Raw genomic sequence first — 22,357 nt, 5'->3', positions numbered from 1 at the left:
CCCCTGCTCAAATCCTTCCACATCCTACTACCCACTGCCTACAGGTAATACCAAAGCTCCAGTCTGGGCCTTCAGGATCTGACCCTGCCTGCGTTCCCACCATCAGCTCCTTCTTTCCTTTAGTTCTAAGCTCCCTGACAACCGTTCCACAGAAGACCCCGATAAAGAGCAAACGAATTACTCCTACAATGATTCTGTCCCACAGAAATTCCTGTTGTCGGATTCTCCAGCCGGAGGAGAATCACAAATATCTAAACAGAAGTCTGCAAAAATTCCAGGATCATGCAACCTATTTTATGCACTTGGACCCCAGCAAAAGCAACTGGGGAGAGCTATCTCAAAGGAGGGAGGGAGGGGGTCCCTCCTCCCCCCCCCCCCCCCGGAAGGGCGGGAAAGGCTAATTAGAACAGACGCACCGATTTCCAGCCAGGAGAAGTCTCCTTTTGATCTGTGCAGCGTGCACCCCAGAATTCCGACCTACACCGATGCCTGCCTCCTGCAAGGGCGTCTCGCCCCCTCCCCACCCCATCCCATGCTTGAACCCACTCTGGAAGGCACCAGAGAGAGCAGCTCCAGACCCCGGGGGTGGTGTGCTGGTGGTGGAGGAAAGCAGCCAAGCAGACCAAGGTGGGATTCTCAGGTCAGCTTCCAGGACCACTCCCACCCCTACACTTGCCCTTGCGCAGGGCGCACGCCTGGAGGTGGCTGGCAAGGCCAGAACGCCCCCATATCTGGGGGGGGGGGGTAGGAGGAGAGTCGGATTCCCTCACCTCCTCTTCGGCTTCGGGAAGCCCGACCCGAAACCCCAAAATTCCCAGAGAAGGTGTGGTGGGCTCCCCGGGTCCCCGCCCGTGGCGCCCCGCCCTCTATCGCGGGGCACGCCGGGAAACGAAGTTCTCGGCCGCGTCGCCGCAACAGGCGGTCCGCAGGCTCAGACTACAGGTCCCAGGATGCACTGCACTCCGCCGCCCGAGGAGGGCCGTGGTTGCCCTTGGCAACAGAGCGGGTCTCCGGGAGCCGGGACCCGGACGCGCACGGGAGTTGGGGGTAGGGGTGGGGGTGGCGGGGCCGGTGCGCGACCTGAGAGAGGCAAAGACGCGGGCAGAGCGACGGACGGGAGACAGGAGGAGACCGACAGAGAGGCACAGGGTTTTCCAGAGCCAGAGAGGGGGAGAGACGTGGAGGGAGGCGGAGACCCCCCAGAGACGAAGAGAGAGGTTCATAGCCAGGGAGGGTGAGAAAGGTGGGGGGCGTTTGGGGGGGGGGGGAGGGGGAGAAGGAGAGAGACCAATGAACTCATTCAGAGAGAGACCCCCAGCGACAGAGGATGGGACTGAGCCCAAGAGTGGGTCAGCGAGGTTTGCAGAGACAGAGACAAAAGTACTTACAGAGACAGGGACACAGTGGGAGAGCGGGAGAGACAGCAAGGACTGAAGGGGTGGGGGAGACAGAGATTGCCTCTCAAAAGAGAAAGACGCAGAGGGAGGGAGACACAGAGGCCCACAGAATCACAGACTGAGTCCCCGATTGAGAGAGAGAGAGAGTCACAGGGCCAGAAAGACGTACAGAGTCAGGAAGAGGGAGAGCTTCTGGGAGACAGAGAAGCAGGAATTTAGGAGACCTGCAGGGAGAGGCCGAGGGACACTGATTCACAGTGAGACGGACACCTCTGAGAAAGAGAGAGACCCCGAGACCCAGCGAGGGTCACAGGCGACAGGCATAAAGGAGACACGCAGCAGAGACAGAGAGACCAAGAACAAGAGATCGTCCCAGAAGGAGACGTAGACCCAGGCCGGGAGACAGAAATCAAGGCCTGAGCAGCAGACGAGAAAGTGAGACACCAGGCCTCCCCGTTCAGCACTGGGTCCCCAGCACTGACAGCAAAGTTCGTGTCATGAGGCCGAGTGACACAGTCAGAAACCCCGAGATCCGGGTGGCGTCTCATAGGGCTAACCGGGCCCACCGAGGCCCCCCGGTGGGGAGGAGGACCCGGCCAGGCAACAGGAGGAGGGGGTGGGGGGCGGGGAGGGCGCCTCTCAGAGGATGCCCCCCTCCCTCCAGCCAGCCCCCAGAGCGGGTGTGCGCACGTGTGTTGGGAGCGGGGAGGGCATTTGTCCCGAGCCTCCGGGAGTGGGGGGGGGGGGGGGGCGGAGGGACGCCTTTAAGCTGAAACCCCGCCCCTCGGTCGTCATGGCAACGCCTCCCCCCAGCCGGGGCTCCCACATTTCAGCAGGTGCTTGAGCTTGGAGCTCCCGCCGCCGCCGCCGCCCTTGCCTCGGGCTCCTCGGCGCCCCTGCCCTCGGCTCTCCGCCCTGCCCGCCCGCTCCCCCTGGCGGAGCGGGCGCGCCCCGGGGTGCCGCTCCCTGCCCTGCGCTCCGCGCCTGGAGGTGCCTCGCCCCTCTCCTTCCCTCCTCGCAGTCTCCCCGTGGCTCAGTGCTCTCCCGAGTCTCCGGCTCCTCGCCCTTCTACCTGTTTGCCCCTGCAAGGCGGGATCCTGGTCCCTGCTACGTTCCTGGGGCCATGGCAGGCCTGGGCCCCGGCGGAGGCGATTCAGAGGGGGGACCCCGGCCCCTGTTTTGCAGAAAGGGGGCTCTGAGGCAGAAGGTGGTCCACGAAGTCAAGAGCCACAAGTTCACCGCCCGCTTCTTCAAGCAGCCAACCTTCTGCAGCCACTGCACAGACTTCATCTGGTGAGGGAAGGGGCTGGGGGCCTGAGGGAGGAGGCAACGAGGGATAGAGACTCCTGTCACCCCAGACCCGGAGTGCTCGGGAAGGAGAGGGCTGCAACCCTGGCGCCTGGTCCTAGGGGAGGAGGGAGCTGGGGACCCGGACCCCTGGGTCTGAGGGAGGAGGGGCTGGGGACCCGGACCCCAGGGTCTGAGGGAGGAGGGGCTGGGGACCCGGACCCCTGGGTCTGAGGGAGGAGGGTCTGGGGACCCCGACCCCTGGGTCTGAGGGAGGAGGGGCTGGGGACCCCGACCCCTGGGTCTGAGGGAGGAGGGGCTGGGGACCCGGACCCCAGGGTCTGAGGGAGGAGGGGCTGGGGACCCGGACCCCAGGGTCTGACGGAGGAGGGGCTGGGGCCCCGGATTCCTGGTTCTGAGGGAGGAGGAGCTGGAGGCCTGGGCTCCTGGGTCTGAGAGAAGAAGGACTGGGGGCCTGGGTTCCTGGGTCTGAGAGAAGAAAGGCTGGAGGTCAGAATTTCTGGGTTCCAGTAAACGAGGCAGCTGGGGCTCGACTCCGGGGTCTTGCTACAGGAGGGAGTCAGACGCAGTGTGGCCGGCAGAGGTGGGAGGCCCAGGTACCCTTATCTGCACTGACCTCTGATCCTTGATCTTGCAGGGGCATTGGGAAACAAGGCCTGCAATGTCAAGGTAAGAGCTGGGGATCTGGACTCCTGGGACCTTCAGGAGGGTGGAGGCTGGGGACCCACGGCCCAGGAGGCTTGACACACGTGTTCTTTGGTCCCCAGAGAGGCGCGGGGGAGCCCGGGGCGGGGGGTGTGGCAAAGACACAGCCTGCGGTGGGGAGGGAGCTCTGACGGCGGGGCCACCGCGGAGGTGGTGCTGGGGGCCCCTCCCTCGGCCGGCTCCAGGTGGGGACAGATATTTGGAGAATCTGTTGCCATGGGAACAGAGAGATTTGGAAAAGGGGAGCTGAAAGGGGGGGGCTGGAGATGCGAAGTCAGAGCCCCCCCCCTTCAAGCTGCTGTCGCCATGACAACAGCAACAGTCCTAGGCAGGGGCAGGCCCGGGCGGGGTCACCAATGGGCGGGTGGGGGCCGGGCGGGGCTGGCAGTTCTGGGGGGCGGGAGAGGGGGGCGAGTCCTAAAGCACCAGCTGCCACTGCTGAGAACAGAGTGAGTCAGGGAGGGGGAGGCTGCAGTGGCGCCCCCAGACTCACTTCTGCCCAAGTTGCTGCTCTCTCCGTTCTATCAGAGGACATCTCTCTGTTTCTCCCTCCTCCTTGGCCTGCCTCTTTTCTTGCTTTCTTGTCTCTGTCGACGGGATCCTATTTTCTCTGTGTCCCTGTCTCTCTGTCTTCCTCACTCCGTCTCTGCGTCTCTGTGTCTCCCTTTGGCTGTGTGTAGGCACTGGGTTCTCTCTGCTCTGTGATTCTCTCTTGCCTGTTTTGGGGTCCATCTCTTGAATTTCTGTCTCCTGGTTTTTCTCCCCCATTCCATGTTGGGGTCTCTCCTTTGATTTGCTCTCTATTGAACTCTATTTTGGCACCCCCCCACCTCTGGTTTTCTTTCTGTTGGAGTCTCCTTCTCTCTGATTTTCTGTCCATTAGGCTCACTCTCTGTCTCTGTGTCTCTATGATTCTCACCTTCAGTTTGCAGCTTTGTGGTTCATCGACGATGCCACGAATTTGTGACCTTCGAGTGTCCAGGCGCTGGGAAGGGCCCCCAGACGGATGTGAGTGCCCGGACACCTGATTCTTCCTCCTTGGGCCGCACCCCCGCCCTCACCCCCTCGGCGTCCGTCCCAATTTCTCCTGCTATTTTTAAGGCTGGGAGGGGAGGGGGGCTGGAGAGATAGGGGGAGCTAGTCTGGCCCAGTTTCCCTGCCCTTGGCCTGGAAAGGGGAAATGAGAGGGGCTGAGACAGGCTGGGGACATAGGTGGGGGACAGAGAGGAGGCAGGTGTGAGGGGACCAAAGACCAACATTGGAGAGGGTGGGCTGTCATCCAGGGGTCAAGAGATTTAAAAAAACAGAGAGTTGAGGGACAGACAACTATTGATGCAGATACAGATAAGACAGAATCACAGAAATGCAGAAAAAGATAATGATAGAGACCCAGACAGAGAGACTGAGACGGACAGACAGACAGAGGATTGGAACAGAGACAGCAACGCAGGCGGAAGGAAAAGGCGAGCCACAGGGACTGAGAGAGACAGACAGAGACAAGAAACTCAGAGAGACAGGGCTGCAGATACCCAGAGAGAGAAGCTAGAATAGAAAATGGTAGATATGGAGAATCGCTTAGAAGTTGCCCAGAGGGAGGCAGGCCCAGAGAGACCCTGCAATGCACATTCACACACATGTGCAAGTACAGATCTCTCATGCACACACACGCACACATGTGCATATGCATATATGTGTGTGTGTGTGTGTGTGTGTGTATATATATCTCCCCCATGAGCACACACATGTGCATTATAGGTCCCCCATGAACACACACAGATACACACACCTCTGTCTCCCTCCCTCCCCTTCACCCTTCACATCAGGGGGATGTTGGATCCACTTACAAGAACAGTGGATCCTATGTGCCCCTTCACTTTCTGTCTGGCTTGGGGGCTTTTCTCTTTGAGCCTCAATTTCCCCTCTATAAAATGGGGCTGAAGGTCTAGTGTTGACCAATAGAGCTTTGTGCAGTGATGGAAATGTTCTCTATCTATGCCGTCCAATATGGCAGCCACCAGCCCCGCATAGCTGGCTAGAGGAGTGCTTGAGAGGGGTCACTGTGACTGAGGAATGGAAATCTAAAATTCCATTTAATTTGAATTGATTTAAATTTATTTTTTAAATTTTTTTCATGTTTATTTATTTTGAAAGAGAGAGAGAACACATGCACATATGAGGAAAGGAGGGGAAGAGAGAGAGGGGGAGAGAGAATCCCAAGCAGGCCTGCACTCTTAGTGCAGAGCCCGACATGAGGCCCTGAACCCATGAACTGAGACCATAACCTGAGCTGAAATCAAGAGTCAGACCTTACTTAACCTAACCAACTGAGCCATCCTGGCGCCCCGGATTGATTTAAATTTTTTTTTTAATTTTTTTTCAACGTTTATTTATTTTTGAGACAGAGAGAGACAGAGCATAAACAGGGGAGGGGCAGAGACAGAGGGAGACACAGAATCTGAAACAGGCTGCAGGCTCTGAGCGGTCAGCACAGAGCCCGACGCGGGGCTCGAACTCATGGGCCGTGAGATCATGACCTGAGCCGAAGTCCCAAAGTTGGACTCTTAACTGACCAAGCCACCCAGGCGCCCCAGGATTGATTTAAATTTAAATAGCCACTTGTGGTTAGTGGCTATTGGGTGGGACAGCATTAATCTAGACATACCCAAGCTTGTGTTTTTTGGTTTTTAGTTTTTTAGTTTTTATTTTATTTTATTTATTTATTTTTTTTAATTTTTTTTTCAACGTTTTTTATTTATTTTTGGGACAGAGAGAGACAGAGCATGAACGGGGGAGGGGCAGAGAGAGAGGGAGACACAGAAGCGGAAACAGGCTCCAGGCTCTGAGCCATCAGCCCAGAGCCTGACGCGGGGCTCGAACTCACGGACCGCGAGATCGTGACCTGGCTGAAGTCGGACGCTTAACCGACTGCGCCACCCAGGCGCCCCTAGTTTTTTTGTTTTTAATGTTCATTTATTTTTGAGAGAGAGAGAGAAAATGAGTGGGGGAGGGACAGAGAGAGGGAGAGAGAGAATCCAAAGCAGGCTCCAGATTCTGAGCTGTCAGCACAGAGCCCAACATGGGGCTCAAACCCACAAACCTGGAGATCATGACCAAGATCATGACCTGAACAGAAGTCAGGTACTCAACTGACTGAGCCACCCAGGCACCGCCCCCAACCCCCCCCCCCAGGCTTGTTTTGATAGTTCAACGAAGCCGAGTGACTTCAGAGTCTAGCCCAGCTTTTGACAGAGGGGTGGAGATAGTTTTATGATTAGCAGATGGAGAAAGAGACGGAATGAAAAATGGAGACAGAGACAGAAAGGGAGAGAGAAATCTACGGAAGTCCATGGGACATTTTGCCAGCTGGTTAGGCGAAGAAAATTGAAGTTTGCATAGAGAATGTGATTTCACAGAACATATATTGAGCACCCCTTCAGTTCCTCATCTATAGAAGGGGCTGATGATCATGCCTGCCTTACAGGATTGCTTTGAGGACTAAATGAGTCGAGTATTTGGGACGGTACCTGATATATGACAAGAGACAATATATCCGTTATCATCCTTGTAGAATTATGACTATATCCCATGAAGAAACAGAGGCAAAAACTGAAGAGGGGTCTTCCTCTATATCACTCCAGCTTTTTTTTCCTTCTTCTTCTTCTTAATGCTTTTGATCTTGTTGTAAGTAACGTGGATCAAGGGCTAAGGAAATGGTGAAGGCTTGGCAAGCATGATTTCCTTTAGACCCCTTTCAGGGAGACCTCATGGACCCATCTTATAGGGAGGATGGCTGGGTCTCTGCAAAGCGGCGGTGGGGGGTGGGGGGAGCCACAGAGCTGGATGGTGGGCAGAGTCAAAATGTGGACGCTAATCTATCTAATTGGGGCTGTGGTCCTGTGTCCTTTTTAGTAGTGATTTCACCTTGAGGATAATAAGGGCTTCTCTCTGTGGAGTGGTGGAGCCTGTGTGTCTGTGTCCGGTGTCCTGCTGAGGGCTGTTATGTAGACCATCACTTAGTGCAGCTGAGTTAGGGTCAGCTGAAGATCTTTAGAGGCCGGGAGCATCGAAAGAGATCACTGCACCTGAGTGTCATTCAAATTAGAGTCCCCACTAAGCTGCAAGGTAGGGGACACCTGAGTGGCTCAGTCAGTTAAGCATCTGACTCCTGATCTCGGCTCAGGTCATGATCTCATAGTTTGAGAGTTCGAGCCCCACATTAGCCTCTGTACTGACAGTGTGGTGCCTGCTTGGGATTCTCTCTCCCCCCTCTCCTCTGGCCCTCCCCTGCTCACACACTCTCTCTTAAATAAACTTAAAAAAAACCTGTAAAATAAATAAAAGCCCAAGAATATCCTGAATTTTCACCTCGGATAACTCTTCTTTTTTTATGTTTACTTATTTATTTTTTTTTTTAATTTTTTTTTTCAACGCTTTTTTATTTATTTTTGGGACAGAGAGAGACAGAGCATGAATGGGGGAGGGGCAGAGAGAGAGGGAGACACAGAATCGGAAACAGGCTCCAGGCTCTGAGCTGTCGGCACACAGCCTGATGCGGTGCTTAAACCCACAAACTGTGAGATCGTGACCTGAGCCGAAATTGGCAGCTTAACCCACTGAGCCACCCAGGGCACCAATTGTTTTGTTTTGTTTTTTTTTTTATTTTTATTTTTATTTTTTTTTCAACGCTTTTTAATTTATTTTTGGGACAGAGAGAGACAGAGCATGAATGGGGGAGGGGCAGAGAGAGAGGGAGACACAGAATCGGAAACAGGCTCCAGGCTCCGAGCCATCAGCCCAGAGCCTGACGCGGGGCTCGAACTCACGGACCTCGAGATCGTGACCTGGCTGAAGTCGGACGCTTAACCGACTGCGCCACCCAGGCGCCCCTATGTTTATTTATTTTTAAGAGAGAGAGAGAGAGAGAGAGAGAGAGAGAGAGAGAGAGAGAGAGAGAGAGAGGTGAGCAGGGGAGGGGCAGAGAGAGAGGGAGACACAGAATCTGAAGCAGGCTCCAGGCTCTGAGCTGTCAGCACAGAGCCCGACGCGGGGCTCAAACCCATGAGCCGAAATCAGATGCTTAACTGACCTAGCCACTGAGGTGCCCCATCACCTATCATAACTTTTGCAATGCATTCCTAGAAAAAGACAAATACCAACTTATTTAACACTCAGACATGGCCAGGGGTGGGGAAGGAATGTCTTACTGGTGTCCTAAATTCATGCTTAATTGCACTCTGGACATTTAGCATTGCTTCAAGATTTAGATTATTTCCACTGGGTAGAGGAGGACACTGAGGCTCAAAATTGGGCACTAACTTGCCCCAAATCACACAGCTGGTAAATGGCCTCGCCCTTATTTAAACCCAGGTGTATGTGAGGACCACAATAAAATCACTAATAGTAACCACAGCAGTAAGAATAACCGTACTTAACACATTTAACATGCCAGGCCCTGCTATGCAGTTTACATTGAATCTTTCTTTTTTTTAAATCATTATTATTATTTTAATTTTTAAAGTTCTATTTATCGAAGAGGGAGAGAGAATGAGTGGGGGAGGAGCAGAGGAGAGAGGGAGACAGAGGATCCCAAAAGGGTCCCATGCTAACAGCAGAGAGCCTAACGAGGTGCTTGAACGCACAAACTGTGAGATCACAACCTGAGACAAGGTCAGATGCTTCACTGACTGAGCCACCCAGGAGCCCCCAAATTTATTTTTTAAAGTAATCTCTGCACCCAATGTGGGACCCAGACTCCAACCCCCGAGATCAAGAGTCACATGTCTACCGACCCAGCCAGGCAGGCACCCCGACACTTGGTCTTTCATTAACCGAGGGGTCCTTTTAATGGAGAGGTTCTATTCCCCATTTCACAAGGGGCTCAGAGAAGGCAGATCAAGAGTGGGCAGACATTGACAGAGGCTGACAGTGAGGGATCTGGCTTCATTGTGGCCCACAAGTGCTCGAAAATAGCTTTGGGGAGGGGGGTGGAGCATAGGGACTATGGGACGATAGGAGCCGCCACCACCTTCAGGTTCTGTTCAAATCCCACCTTGTTAGCGAAGCCCACCCTAATCACTCTATGCAAATTTAAACGCCCCCACCCCTGGCTGACACTTGCCTGCTTCGTTTTTCTCCAGAGCACCTGTTACCATGCATCATACTCTTTCATTTATTCAGTGTTTATTTTCTGTCTCCCTTCCCTAGAAAGTAAACTCCATGTGGACAGCAGTTTTTGTTTCTTTGTTCACGGCTGGTCCTGGCACCAAGAACAGTGCCTGGCACACAGCAGGCACTCAATAAATACTGTAGCGTGAATGAGTGAGGAGGAGCAGGACTGGGAGAGCAAGGCGGAAGGAGGAAGCGTTCAAAGGGCTTCCCTCTCTCTCTCTCTCTCTCTCTCCTTACCCCCTCTGATGTCTCCCCTCGGCCCCCAGGACCCCCGGAACAAGCACAAGTTCCGTCTGCACAGCTACAGCAGCCCCACCTTCTGCGACCACTGTGGCTCCCTTCTTTATGGGCTGGTGCACCAGGGCATGAAATGCTCCTGTGAGTAGTCCACGCTTGCTGCTCCTGGCCGAACCTGGCGCTCCGGGGGGTGGGGTGGGGGGGGGTGGGTCAAAGCACAGTGTCTGGGTTCCGGGTAGGGCCGGGGGACGGAGTCTGGAGTTGGGGGGCGGCCAGAAGTGCCACCTCCCGTTTTGTCCCCCCCTCCCCTCCCCCAGGCTGCGAAATGAACGTGCACCGCCGCTGTGTGCGCAGCGTGCCCTCTCTGTGCGGGGTGGACCACACGGAGCGCCGAGGGCGCCTGCAGCTGGAGATCCGAGCACCGACCGCGGATGAGATCCACGTCACAGGTGAGGCCCCGCCCCTCTGTCTGGTCCCTCCCCTTCTACCCCCGCCGGAAGGGCAGGGTGCACCTGAGCGGCCCACCCAGCCGAACCGGAAGGTCCCGCCCACAATCCTGACCCCCGTCTGCAAAGGCTGAGCGCCACCCAGCCACGCCCCTTCCAACCTATAGCCTGGACTCTAGCCTTGACTTGTGACTTTCAGGGCCATTTTTAAAAATTAATTAATTAATTAATTTTATTTATTTTTTAATTTTTTTAATGTTTATTTATTTTTGAGAGAGAGAGACAGAGCATGAGCGGAGGGGGAGGGGAAGAGAGAGAGGGAGACACAGAATCCAAAGCAGGCTCCAGGCTCTGAGCTGTCAGCACAGGGCCCTACACAGGGCTCAAATTCACCAACTGTGAGATCATGACCTGACCCAAAGTCGGATGTCCAACGGACTGAGCCACCCAGGTGCCCCTTTTTAAAAAATTTTTAAATGTTTATTTTTGAGAGACAGAGAGAGAGAAAGGGCAAGCAGGGGAGAGACAGAGAGAGGGAGACACAGAATCCGAAGCAGGCTCCAGGCTCTGAGCTGTCAGCACAGAGCCCGATGTGAGGCTCGAACCCACAAACCCCATGATCATGACCTGAGCGAAAGTTGGATGCTTAACCAACTGAGCCACCCAGGTGCCCCTTTCAGGGCCTCTTAATGGCCATTTTAGATCAAGGTCCTTGGGAGTGGGGGATGAGAGAAAATCTGGTTCCGAGGGAGGCTTGGGATTACTATAGGTGACGTGGCCAGGGTCCTCACTCTGGGGTCCTAAGGGAGGAGGGGGCTTTGGGTTCGATTTCTGGGTCCCTGGCTGGGGAAAGGGCTTTATGCCTCATCTTCTGGATACCTGGGTCAGGAGAAAGGCTGAGCGCTTGGATTTGGGATTGCCACTGGGGAAAACTCCGGGGCCTCTTCCTGGATCTCTAACCCAGCCTACACCCCTTCACTTCCTCTCTCAGTTGGCGAGGCCCGTAACCTTATCCCAATGGACCCCAATGGTCTGTCTGACCCCTACGTGAAGCTGAAGCTCATCCCAGACCCTCGGAACTTGACAAAGCAAAAGACCCGGACCGTGAAAGCCACGCTAAACCCTGTGTGGAACGAGACCTTTGTGTTGTGAGCTTCGGGTGCAGGGGATGCTGTGATGACTGACAGAGAATGATTGGAGGGTCCTGGTGGCCCACAAGACCCCAGAGAGCAAAGTGTGGGAGGTGTTAGGATAGGGGGAATCCCAAAAAAAGGCGGTGGGAGAGGGAAGAGAGTGGCTGAGGGAGAGGGCTGGAGTTAGAGAAGCAGAGAGACAGATATCTGTGCATTTAATCTCCATCAAAGCCCACTACTTTAGAGTGAAACAGAGATCGGAGGGGGGGGGGGATTCTCAGAAGAAGGCACAAACCCAAAGAGACAGAATGGGGAGTGGGTGTGAGCAGGGGAGGGTGGCAGGAATAGAAAGAGAAGCCAATCAACAGAAAGACAGAAGGACAGAGACCTAGAGGAAGGAGGGGGGCACAGAGACTCAGGAGAGAGATCTGGAGAGAAAAGACAGGACACAGGGATGGGAAGGAGCCAAGAATGTGGGAGGACCGGAGAGAGACTGAGAGCTGTCTACATGTACTCAAGGTCCTGATATTGGGGGAGACCCCCTTCGTGGAGGATCAGAGACAACAGGACACTTTAGAGAGCAGGAACAGACCCCAGCTCGCCCCAGAAGGGCTTGCCTGCTCCACCAGCACCAGGGATGGGGAGCAGAGGCAGCGGGGAGCTGGACCCTCACTCCACCGCCCCCTTCCCATAGCAACCTGAAGCCAGGAGACGTGGAGCGCAGGCTTAGCGTGGAGGTGTGGGACTGGGACCGGACTTCCCGCAATGATTTCATGGGCGCCATGTCCTTCGGGGTCTCGGAGCTGCTCAAGGCACCGGTGGACGGCTGGTGAGGGCTGGGCGGGGGCGGAGGCTGTGCCTTGGCCTGTCCATCTCTGTGTGCAGTCTCCTCGGGCCACCCTCATTCTGCCTCCCTGCACTTCTCCCTCCCTTGTCCCCATCCCTCTCCCCTCCTCCTCCCTTCCTGTGTCCCCCACTCCGTGTCTCTCTCGTCTATCCCACTCTCTCCATCTCCGTGTCTTTCTCTCTGTGTCTTTTTCCCCCCTCTGATACCTTTGCCTCTCCCGCCGGTGCCCCCCTTCTGCCCGACTCCTGCCCCACTCTGGTCTCCTTCTGTATGTCAGGTACAAGTTACTGAACCAGGAGGAGGGCGAATATTACAATGTGCCAGTGGCTGATGCTGACAACTGCAGCCTCCTCCAGAAGTTTGAGGTACTCAGGCCCCATTTCTCCCAGGGGGAGCCCAGCCCTGCCACCCACAGTTCAGAGCTGCCTCCTCCCTGCACCCACTGGTTGCCCACTGGTCCTGGGACTACAATTCCCAGAAGACCCTGGCGCTCCCTTCCCCCTGCTTTTCTAGGGGACTCCTGCCCCAGGGTATGATGGGAATTAGAGTTCCTATCCATCCCCTTGGCTTGGGGGGTTGGAGTCCCCACCCCCTGCTCTAGGGCATCCTCTACCTCTCTCCTACCTCTCTCGGGGCTCTGACTCTGGCTTTCTCCTCCACCCCCTCTCCCCGCAGGCCTGTAACTACCCCCTGGAACTGTACGAGGTGCGTGGAGCTCAGGCCTGGAATGGAGACATTTTCATCCCTTGTGGTCTACGTCTGTCTCCCCATGTCTTCTCCCTCCCCTGGTATCAGTTTTCACACCCACACACGCGGGATGAGCACAGGTTTGGAGGTGGTCTTGTGCTTGTTGAGTAAACCTTGCATTCCAGAGGTGAATCTGACCCTTAACCAAGTCCCCAAGGTGGAGACACAGTCACAGATACTTAAATTCCAGGATGATGTAGTGCATTAGAGAGCACCACCCCCCCCCCCCCCCCAGGAGCCTGGAGGAGACACTCATCCAGCCTGGGGGGAAGGTGCTGGGGGAGGGTGAATCCTTGAGGAGGTGACTGCTGAACTGAACTTTTGAGTTTTTCTATTTGTCACTGTGGCCTTTCTCTCCTCCATTCATTTTCTCACTCTCTCAACACCTATTTCCTGTTAGCCAAACCCTGTTCTGGGCATAGAATCAGTCCATTCCCTGGGGAGCTCCGATTTCAAAGTAGGAGAAAGTGACAGATGGAGACATTCTCCTGGAAGGAAGATGTTTGGTAATAGAGGTAGTAGCCTCAGGCACTAGGGAGAATTGGAAGCACCTGGCTCAGCCTGGGAGCGCCAGAGAAAGCTTCCTAGGGAGGGGAGCCCCAGAGGAAGTGCAAGGAGAGGGAGACCGTATTTCCAGGCTGAAGGCTAGAAATCCTTCCAGGCAGCAGGAAGAGCAGGCCTGTGGTGGGAGCGGGTGAGGCGTGTCTGTAGCACCAGGAAGACAGTGGGGCTGAAGGGGGGAGAGAGTGGGAAGAAGTAGGACATTAAGCCAGAGAGGGAAGGAGCGTGCCTTGTCCTTCACTGGAAGGATTTTATCTTAAACCGGTGGGCCGTGGGAGCATCAAAGGTGGCCTAGGATGGTTTAGGTCGGAACAAGACAAATGCTGTTTGTAGAGAATAGATGGTGGAGGCAAAGGGGGAAAGAGGGAGGAGGCTCTGTGGAGACTCAGGTGGGAGGAGTGGTAAAGGTGTTCAGGTGCTGGGTGATGTTGAAGATGCAAAAAGGGGGGAGACACAGTCTCTGGCTTTAATGGATTTTGATTTCTGGCTCTGCTGCTTATTTGCTGTGTGACTTTGGGCAAGTTATTTAGTGTCTCTGTGCCAACTTTCTCTTCTCTAAAATGGGGCATGGTGGTGATAACAGGGTTATCTAACAGCATAGAGTGATCTGTCTGTTTGTTAAATGATAAACCCTCCAGGTTATGGAAAATCAGCACAAGTTCTAAAGCCAAGGACGGGGGGGCAGAGACAGTTTTCCTTTTTCTCTCCCTCTCTTCTCATCCCTTTCGTTCTTGGCTGCTGTCTCTCTTAGAGACATCTCCTTGTCCCCATCTGGGGTCTGACTACCTTCGGATCTCTCTCCTTTCTCACAGCGGGTGCGGATGGGTCCCTCTTCCTCTCCTATCCCCTCCCCATCCCCTAGTCCCACGGACTCCAAACGCTGTTTCTTTGGGACAAGCCCTGGACGTCTGCACATCTCTGACTTCAGCTTCCTCATGGTTCTAGGAAAAGGCAGCTTTGGGAAGGTTGGATTCCTGGGGCTCTGGGGGAAGGGGAAGATGTCTGGGGAAAGTTCAGATTTCTGGTCCTTAGGAAGGAGGTACATGGGGAGGGACACTAGACTACTGAGCCCCCCAGAGGGGGGTCAGTGGGACACCTGAGTGCCTCTGAGAGGACAGGCATAAAGATTCTGATGCTTTCCCTGAGGGAGTGGTCAGCAAAACCAGGGTGCCCAGTCCCTGAGAGAGAGGGGGAGGACCTGGGATTTCATTTCTTTGTGTCTCTGAAGGGGGAGGGCATGGGGGAGGCCCATGATGGACTGGGCCTTTTGGGCCCTCTGTCGCTAGGTGATGCTGGCTGAGCGCAGGGGCTCTGATGAGCTCTACGCCATCAAGATCCTGAAGAAAGACGTGATCGTCCAGGATGATGATGTGGACTGCACCCTGGTGGAGAAGCGCGTGCTGGCCCTGGGGGGCCGAGGCCCGGGAGGCCGGCCCCACTTTCTCACCCAGCTGCACTCCACCTTCCAGACCCCGGTGAGGAAGGAAGGGGCGGAGTCCGGCTCAGGTCGAGCGTCTGCTCTGGGATTCTGAGTTTACAGGCAAAAAGAACCTTCCCCGCCCCCGCACTCTGACTGGGCGTGGCCAGATGGGTGGGATCCTGACTAGGCGGGACCTGAGCCAGCTTGGTCTTGAGTGGGTGGGTTTTTTTTTTTTTTTTTTTTGAGTGAAGGATTTTTGAGTAAATGAGTACGTGAGTGGTGTGCCAATAGCTGCGCGCTAAGTAATGTGGTCGTCACTCTTGGATTCTGAGTAAATGTCTCATCAGAAACGGTGCGCGTCCCAAAGATTGAGGAATGGGACGACAAGTCAGAACCTTCAGAAGTTTTTGTTTGTTTTTAATTTTTTTTATGCTTATTTATTTCTGAGACAGAGACAGACAGAGCATGAGTGGGAGAGGGGCAGAGAGAGAGAGGGAGACAGAATCCAAAGCAAGCTCCAGGCTCTGAGCTGTCAGCACAGAGCCCGATGCGGGGCTTGAACTCACAAACCGTGAAATCATGACCTGAGCCAAAGTCAGACACTCAACCGACTGAGTCACCCAGGTGCCCCAGAAACCTTCAGAGGTTTGAGAAGGCATGAGTGCTTCAAAAAAGCTCTGGATGGGCACAGTTAGATTCCTGGATTAAAAAAAAAAAAAAAAAAAAAAAAAGACATTAGTATCCATTGCAAGTGAGGCCTGAAAAAAAATCTTTGGTTCCTAGCAGGTGGTCAGGATTGCTTTTGTGTGTGAGTAGCTATGGAAAGAGGTTTTGGTATCCTTAGGATTTCCAGGGAATGGTGGGCCTCAGCCTTCAATTCTAAGAGGGCGGGACCAGTTCGGAGTAATAGGGGATATGTCAGGTTGAGATTCTGAGCTGGCTGGGTTAGAATCATTGGGGCCTCCCAGTTCTGATTGTGTGGATCTGGAGCCTTCCAAGTTTGTCTCGAGTGGGCAGGAATGGACGTGTCCTACCCCCTCTAAGCACCAGCACCCCGCCTCTCTGGCAGGACCGTCTGTATTTTGTGATGGAGTATGTCACCGGGGGCGACCTGATGTACCACATCCAGCAATTGGGCAAGTTTAAGGAGCCCCATGCAGCGTGAGTCTCAGCTGAGAGAGGAGGGGTGGGGCCAGGGGGACCCCAGCCTTTGAGCTTCTAACTCCCACCTCCTTCTCTAGGTTCTACGCAGCAGAAATCGCCATCGGCCTCTTCTTCCTTCACAATCAGGGCATCATCTACCGGTGAGCAGTCTGGGCCTTTCAGTGGAGGCAGTCAGGCCCCTAGAGGGAAAGGGATCAAACTTACAGCTCTAGGGGCTCCTGGCTGGCTCAGTGCATAGAGCATGCGACTCTTGATCTCGGCATCCTGAGTTCAAGTCCCACGTTGGGCCTAGAGCTTACTTGAAAAACAAAACAAAGGGGTGCCTGGGTGGCTCACTCGGTTGAACATCTGACTCTTGATTTTGACTCAGGTCATGATCCCAGGGTTGTGGGATTGAGCCCTGAATTGGGCTCTGCGTTGATCATGGAGCCTGCTTGGGATTCTTTCTTTCTCTCTGCCTCTCTTCTCTGCTCACACATGTGCGTGCTCTCTCTCTAAAATAAACAAAAACAAAACAAAGATCAAAACCTTGTAACTCCAGCCCATTGAACGCTACCTTTCCTTCAATGCCTATCCATCCAACCCCCTACCCCCAGGGACCTGAAATTAGACAACGTGATGCTGGATGCTGAAGGACACATCAAAATCACTGACTTTGGCATGTGTAAGGAGAACGTCTTCCCTGGGACCACCACCCGCACCTTCTGTGGGACCCCAGACTACATAGCTCCTGAGGTAACCCTCCCTTGGCTGTCCTTGGTGCTACACAAGTTCGCCGAGTGGGTATGGCCAGTTGTCTAACATTCAGAATGTCGGGGGGCTGACCCTGGGGTCTTTTTTTTTTAATGTTTATTTTTGAGAGACAGAGAGAGAAGAGAGAGAGGGCGAGTGGGGGAGGGGCAGAGAAAGAGGGAGACACAGAATCGGAAGTAGGCTCCAGGCTCTGAACTCTCAGCATAGAGCCTGACTCAGGGCTCTAACTTACAAACCATGAGATCATGACCTGAGCCGGAATCAGCTGCTTAACCAACTGAGCCACCCAGGTGCCCCCTAACCCTGGGGTCTTTGCATGAGTCATGGGTGATCTAACAGCAAACAGAGCAGAAAGGCCTGTGTGTTAGCATTCCAAGTGGGCAGAGCTGGGTGTCTAAACAGGCTAAGTGGGCAGAGAGTTGGGTGAGTGTTCTAAAAGAGTGGAACCCTCTCTACTGGTAACAATTCTCAGACAATAGCACCTGTTACAGGACTATTCTAAGAAGGTGTACTCTTGAGTGGGTGGGGCCTGTGTCTCTCCACCCCCCCCCCCAGCCCTAAGCATTTCCTGAATATTTCAGGTGGGTGGAATATACTCTAACTTTTTGTTAAAGGGGTGGAGCTAATGATCTGACTGTATGTAAGTAGATAGAGTGTCCCGAGTTTTCTCACTGGAAGGAGGAAGTGTCATCCTTAATCTTTCTGGGTGATTCAATGCTAATGCCCAAATAATGTCAATGGTTTCAAAACATGGCTGGGAATCAGAATCACCCGTGGACATTTTGAAATATACACACATATTACTGACTCTCACTCTGGTCTATTGAGGCTGGAATTCTTTAGGGCTAGGGAACAGCCCCCTAGGTGAATCTTAAATGCATCCAGATTTAAGAATCTCTGGTGTCTGAAAATTAGCCCTCATGCACCTGTTATTGTAAGGAGAGGGTCTAGTTACCAGAATATTTTGGCTGGGTGGAACTTTTGACTTGGTCCTTAGATAATCTTCATATTTGGGACCAAAGGAACATTCTAAGTAGGAAAATTTTGTTTCTGAATTTTCCAAAAAGATGGAACTGAAGTGTTCTGAGTGGGAAGAGTTTGTGTTGACAATACTTAGTGTGGGTAGGGTTCTCTGGGGGTGAGGCTAGAGGGGGTCTTAGGCTTCTTAAAGCACAAACCATGATACCTTGCCTTCCATCCTCTCTCACCAGATCATTGCCTACCAACCCTATGGAAAGTCTGTTGATTGGTGGTCCTTTGGGGTTCTGTTGTATGAGATGTTGGCAGGACAGGTAAGGGAAGCTGGGGACAGGCTGGCCTGCCTAAAGGCAACACAGCGGGGGATGCCACCTGTTACAAGGCCTTTATCTTAAAGGAGCAGGGTAGGAAGTGATGTCTGTCATCTAAGGAGGGGTGCTAAGCAGTTGGCAATATCACGCCTGGATAGCGCTGTCCTTGGTCCTGAAGCATTATTTTCCCATAGGCCTGGGGTTCTTTAAATTCGTTGTTTGTTTGTTTTTTAAATCTTTATTTTTGAGGGAGAGAGAGACAGAGTGCAAGCAGGGGAGGAACAGAGAGAAAGACACAGAATCCAAAGCAGGCTCCAGGCTCTGAGCTGTCAGCACAGAGCCCAACAGGGGGCTCGAACCCACGAACTGTGAGATTATGACCTAAGCCAAAGTCGGATGCTTAACCGACTAAGCCACCCAGGCACCCCAGGCCTGGGGTTCTTTAAACGTTTTTTGTTTTTTGTATTTTTTTTGGTGACAAGGACCCCATCTCAGAACAACGTGTTTAATTTTTTTTTTTAATGTTTATTTATTTTTGAGAGAGAGAAACAGAGCACGAGTGGGGGAGGGGCAGAGAGCAAGGGAGACACAAAATCTGAAACAGGGGCTTTGAACTCACAAACTGCGAGATTATGACCTGAGCCAAAGTTGGATGCTCAATTGACTGAGCCACCCAGACACCCCAGAATAATGTGTTTAAATCTATGAAATAAAATAATAGGATTACAAAGGAAATCAGTCATATTGAAATATGGTTATCAAAACTTTAAAATTTTGATTTAACTTAGTTCAGCCAACTAAATACATTTAATTTAAATGTATACAGTTGCCTAAATATTACACATAGGGATGTGGATGTATATGTGATTTCCTATTCATGAATTAAATAGTGATATCTCATGGTGATGGGAAGTAAATAGGCAAGTCTACCAGTAATCTTGAAGTTGAGATGACTAATATTTTGAGATATTTGCAACTCTAATGTGATAAGAAATTATCTGTGATTCCTGTTGGTGATGAAGTTATAAGTACTTCATAACTGTTTGTGTTTTTTGCCCACCATTCATAACTGAAGGGAATGAGAAATTGCAGTTGGTGATTTTTAAACATAAAGATATGCTTTTTTTCCTATTCAAGCTCACGGGCCCCTTCAGTTGCACAAACAGACTTCCTAGAGCCCACATTAAGAATCCTTGCCTTGCTTTTGTGTCTCCTAATTCCAGAAGACTGGAGGCCACTCATCCAACCAGGAGAATGTTTTTACAGTTTTCCTGCACTTTTTCCTGTCTTCTATTTAAATGACATATTGTCTAATTAACACCCTGCTGATTTTGCACAGCAGAGAAAGACAGAACAGCAAAGAGGTGCAGAGAGCTGAGATAGGAAACAAGGTCCATTTGAGATAGGAAACAAGAGTCTGAGAGGAAGGGAGAGAATGCTTTGGTGGTTTGGTCAAAATTTTCCTCAGGATGTTGGAGGGGGGTGTTCATGTTCACGGTGGGTGCTGAGGGTTTGCAAGGTGGGGAAAGGCAGTCTGTCAAGTCCTGACACGTTCTCCTCTCTCTTCCCTCAGCCCCCTTTCGATGGGGAGGATGAGGAAGAGCTGTTTCAGGCTATCATGGAACAAACCGTCACTTACCCCAAGTCACTTTCCCGGGAAGCTGTGGCCATCTGCAAGGGGGTAAGAACCCTCTGACCCCCAGATTCTCCACACAACCCATTTGCCCCACCGCCGCCATCCAGGGTTGCCCGGGCAGTGTTCCCTGTGCACATTAGAAAAGTATAATACAGAGATTTTGTTAGAACATTAATTACTGACTGCCGTGCTGTCACCTGCTGTCCCATGATGGCCTCTGTCTCCTTCTCTGCTGCACCCACCCCTCAGCTCACTGCAGGGAGTGCTGGAAGGCCAGGGCCTGCCTCTGCAAGGGGGTGGATCAGGTCAACCTAACTCCTGCCACTTTCCCTCTGGGGATCTTGGGCAAGCCACTCACACTCTGGGAGCCTGTCTCCTCTCTTGGGGTTATGGAGCTAATGCAGGATAAGGAGCCTAGCCTATGGCAGCTTTTCCAAGAGCATTAGCACACTTGTGTTTCTGGCTCCTGTCTCCATTCTCTCTGACTCTCACTCTCTGGGTTCTGTCTCCTATCTCTGCCTCCATCTACGTTTGATGGGGCCTCCTGTGTCACTACCATTTCTCTGTGTCCCTTGGGCTCTCTGTCAACCCCTTGTATCTGTGTCCCCCTCTCTCTGGGCATCTGTTACCCACTTACCCCCGACTGACACACACACACACACACACACACACACACACACACACACACACACACTGGGTCCTTCTCTCTCTGGAACTCTCCTCCTCTCTGAGTCTCTGCCTTCATATTGTGTCTTTATCCTCTCTGGGGTTTTGTCTCGTGGATCTCCACCCTTCTCTCTTTCCGCATCTCTGCCCCCCCCCCATCTGCTTTATCTCCCACCTTCTCTGGGTCTCTGCACTCCCCCTGGGTCTCTATCTCTCCCCCCTCTCTCTATGCTGTGTCTCTGTTCTGCTGTTTTTGCTTTTCTGCCTTTCTCGTTCTCTGTGCCTCCCTGTCTGGGACCCTGTCTGTCTGTCTGTCTCTGTGTTTTCCACAGTTCCTAACTAAGCACCCAGCGAAACGCCTGGGCTCAGGGCCGGACGGGGAGCCCGCCATCCGTGCTCATGGCTTTTTCCGCTGGATGGACTGGGAGCGGCTGGAACGACTGGAGATCGCGCCTCCGTTCCGACCCCGTCCGGTTAGCCACCTTGCGGGAACCCTGGTCCCTGGGGATGGGGGACCCAGGAGCTCCCATTCCCATATGTAGAGGTGGGGTGGGGCTCCCTCTGCGGAGACGCCCCAACGGGAGATGCAGAGCCCACGGAGGATGCGCTGATTCCAGAGGAGACAGGACATGGTCACAGGGGACACAGAGGGACACCAAGGAACAGACGGAATTTCATCTTTCCCTCTCCGTGCTCCCCACAGTGTGGACGCAGCGGCGAGAATTTCGACAAGTTCTTTACGCGGGCGGCGCCAGCGTTGACCCCCCCAGACCGCCTTGTTCTGGCCAGCATCGACCAGGCCGATTTCCAAGGCTTCACCTACGTGAACCCGGATTTCGTGCACCCCGACGCCCGCAGCCCCGTCAGCCCGCCGCCGGTGCCAGTCATGTAATCTCACCTGCCACCACTAGGTGTCCCCATTGCTCCCTCCCCGCACCAGTCTTACACCTTCCCCCCAACCCCCACCTCCACCCCCTTTCCGATTTAGATCTTGCTCCCCAGCATTCTGGCCTCTGCCCCGTGGGTGCTAGATGCCCCTCCCAAGCGTTCCTGGCATTCTAAGCTCCATACAGTCTCTGGAGCCTCACTGTGTTCTAGACTCTGCTGTGCTGAGCCCGGGATTCTCACCCACCTTGGTGTTCTGGACTCTGCACTACCAGAACCTTCACCACGGTCCCAACTCCGTGGGGTTCTAGACTCCGTGTTGGTAGAATCTCTGTCTCTCCTTTTTTTTTTTTTTTTTTCTTCTCCTTTCTTTCTGGGAAATAGTCTCATGGGGTGGGCTGTTCTAGACTTGGATTCTAGAACAACCCTTCACCTCTGACCTGCCCCCCACTCCCCCCACCAACGACGTCCACCCCATTCTGGAGTGAGTGGGAGGCTGTGCCCCCACGCTCCCGTGCGCCTCGTCCACACTCTAGGGATTCCTGGGATGGATGAAGGATCCCTACCCCAGCTGTTCTCAATCAGCTTTTGTTCTAGACGCCCCTACCCTGAACCCGTCACTGCTCGCCTGCCAGGTGCATGGCTCCAGTCCTGCTCGGAACCTCCTCCACCTCCCCTCCCTCTTCCCCTCCCCCCCTTCCCGTGCCTGCCACTCTGGGGGTGGGGGGGCTCTGTCCTCCTCCCCCTGCCCACTGCCCTCTTCTTTGGCTCTCTCGCCCGGCCACAGCTGCTGGAGAATAAATTTGGGATGCTGATGCTGGGTGTTGGGATGTTTTCTTCTAAAGCTTGAAGAAGGAAGGGGGGCGGGGTGTGGAGGTGGGACAACGTACACGGAAACGCGCGCGCGCGCGCGCGCGCTCACACACACATACAGGCTGGGGGTGGGGCGACAGAGAGACAGAGGGAAAGCAGAGAGAGCCATAAAGTGGGCAGAA

At 53.6% G+C, this 22,357-nt stretch overlaps 1 protein-coding gene across 3 annotated transcripts; it reads left to right on the top strand.

Annotated features, from left to right (window-relative positions):
* The first annotated feature begins 406 nt into the window (after positions 1-406).
* Positions 407-22,177, top strand: PRKCG (protein kinase C gamma). Of its 3 annotated transcripts, none has more exons than XM_058709565.1 (19): positions 407-640; positions 2,583-2,690; positions 3,343-3,374; positions 4,336-4,418; positions 9,845-9,956; positions 10,133-10,264; positions 11,253-11,409; positions 12,089-12,223; positions 12,519-12,606; positions 12,917-12,946; positions 14,362-14,514; positions 14,836-15,024; positions 16,039-16,130; positions 16,211-16,273; positions 16,730-16,868; positions 18,098-18,178; positions 19,749-19,856; positions 20,810-20,950; positions 21,181-22,177. In XM_058709565.1, the coding sequence occupies exons 1-19, from the start codon at positions 486-488 to the stop codon at positions 21,367-21,369; spliced, it is 2,187 nt and encodes a 728-aa protein (XP_058565548.1). In that variant the 5' UTR covers positions 407-485; the 3' UTR covers positions 21,370-22,177. The 3 variants fall into 3 exon arrangements, with proteins under 3 accessions (XP_058565548.1, XP_058565551.1, XP_058565549.1); XM_058709566.1 differs by having other exon boundaries at positions 420-627; XM_058709568.1 differs by lacking the exon at positions 14,362-14,514 and having other exon boundaries at positions 408-640.
* The last annotated feature ends 180 nt before the right edge of the window (positions 22,178-22,357 follow it).

Source organism: Neofelis nebulosa, chromosome 17 (assembly GCF_028018385.1).
Source record: "Neofelis nebulosa isolate mNeoNeb1 chromosome 17, mNeoNeb1.pri, whole genome shotgun sequence".
NCBI lineage: Eukaryota > Metazoa > Chordata > Mammalia > Carnivora > Felidae > Neofelis > Neofelis nebulosa.
This window is presented reverse-complemented; position numbering and strand designations above follow the sequence as displayed.

What these genes read in the sequence shown, in the direction of transcription:
- PRKCG (XM_058709565.1), top strand. Translation starts at nt 486, where the DNA reads ATGCCTGCCTCCTGCAAGGGCGTCTCGCCCCCTCCCCACCCCATCCCA. An exon ending in CAGACTACATAGCTCCTGAG is followed by an intron (nt 16,869 to 18,097) that starts GTAACCCTCCCT and finishes CTCTCTCACCAG; the next exon opens with ATCATTGCCTACCAACCCTA. An exon ending in CTCCGTTCCGACCCCGTCCG is followed by an intron (nt 20,951 to 21,180) that starts GTTAGCCACCTT and finishes TGCTCCCCACAG; the next exon opens with TGTGGACGCAGCGGCGAGAA.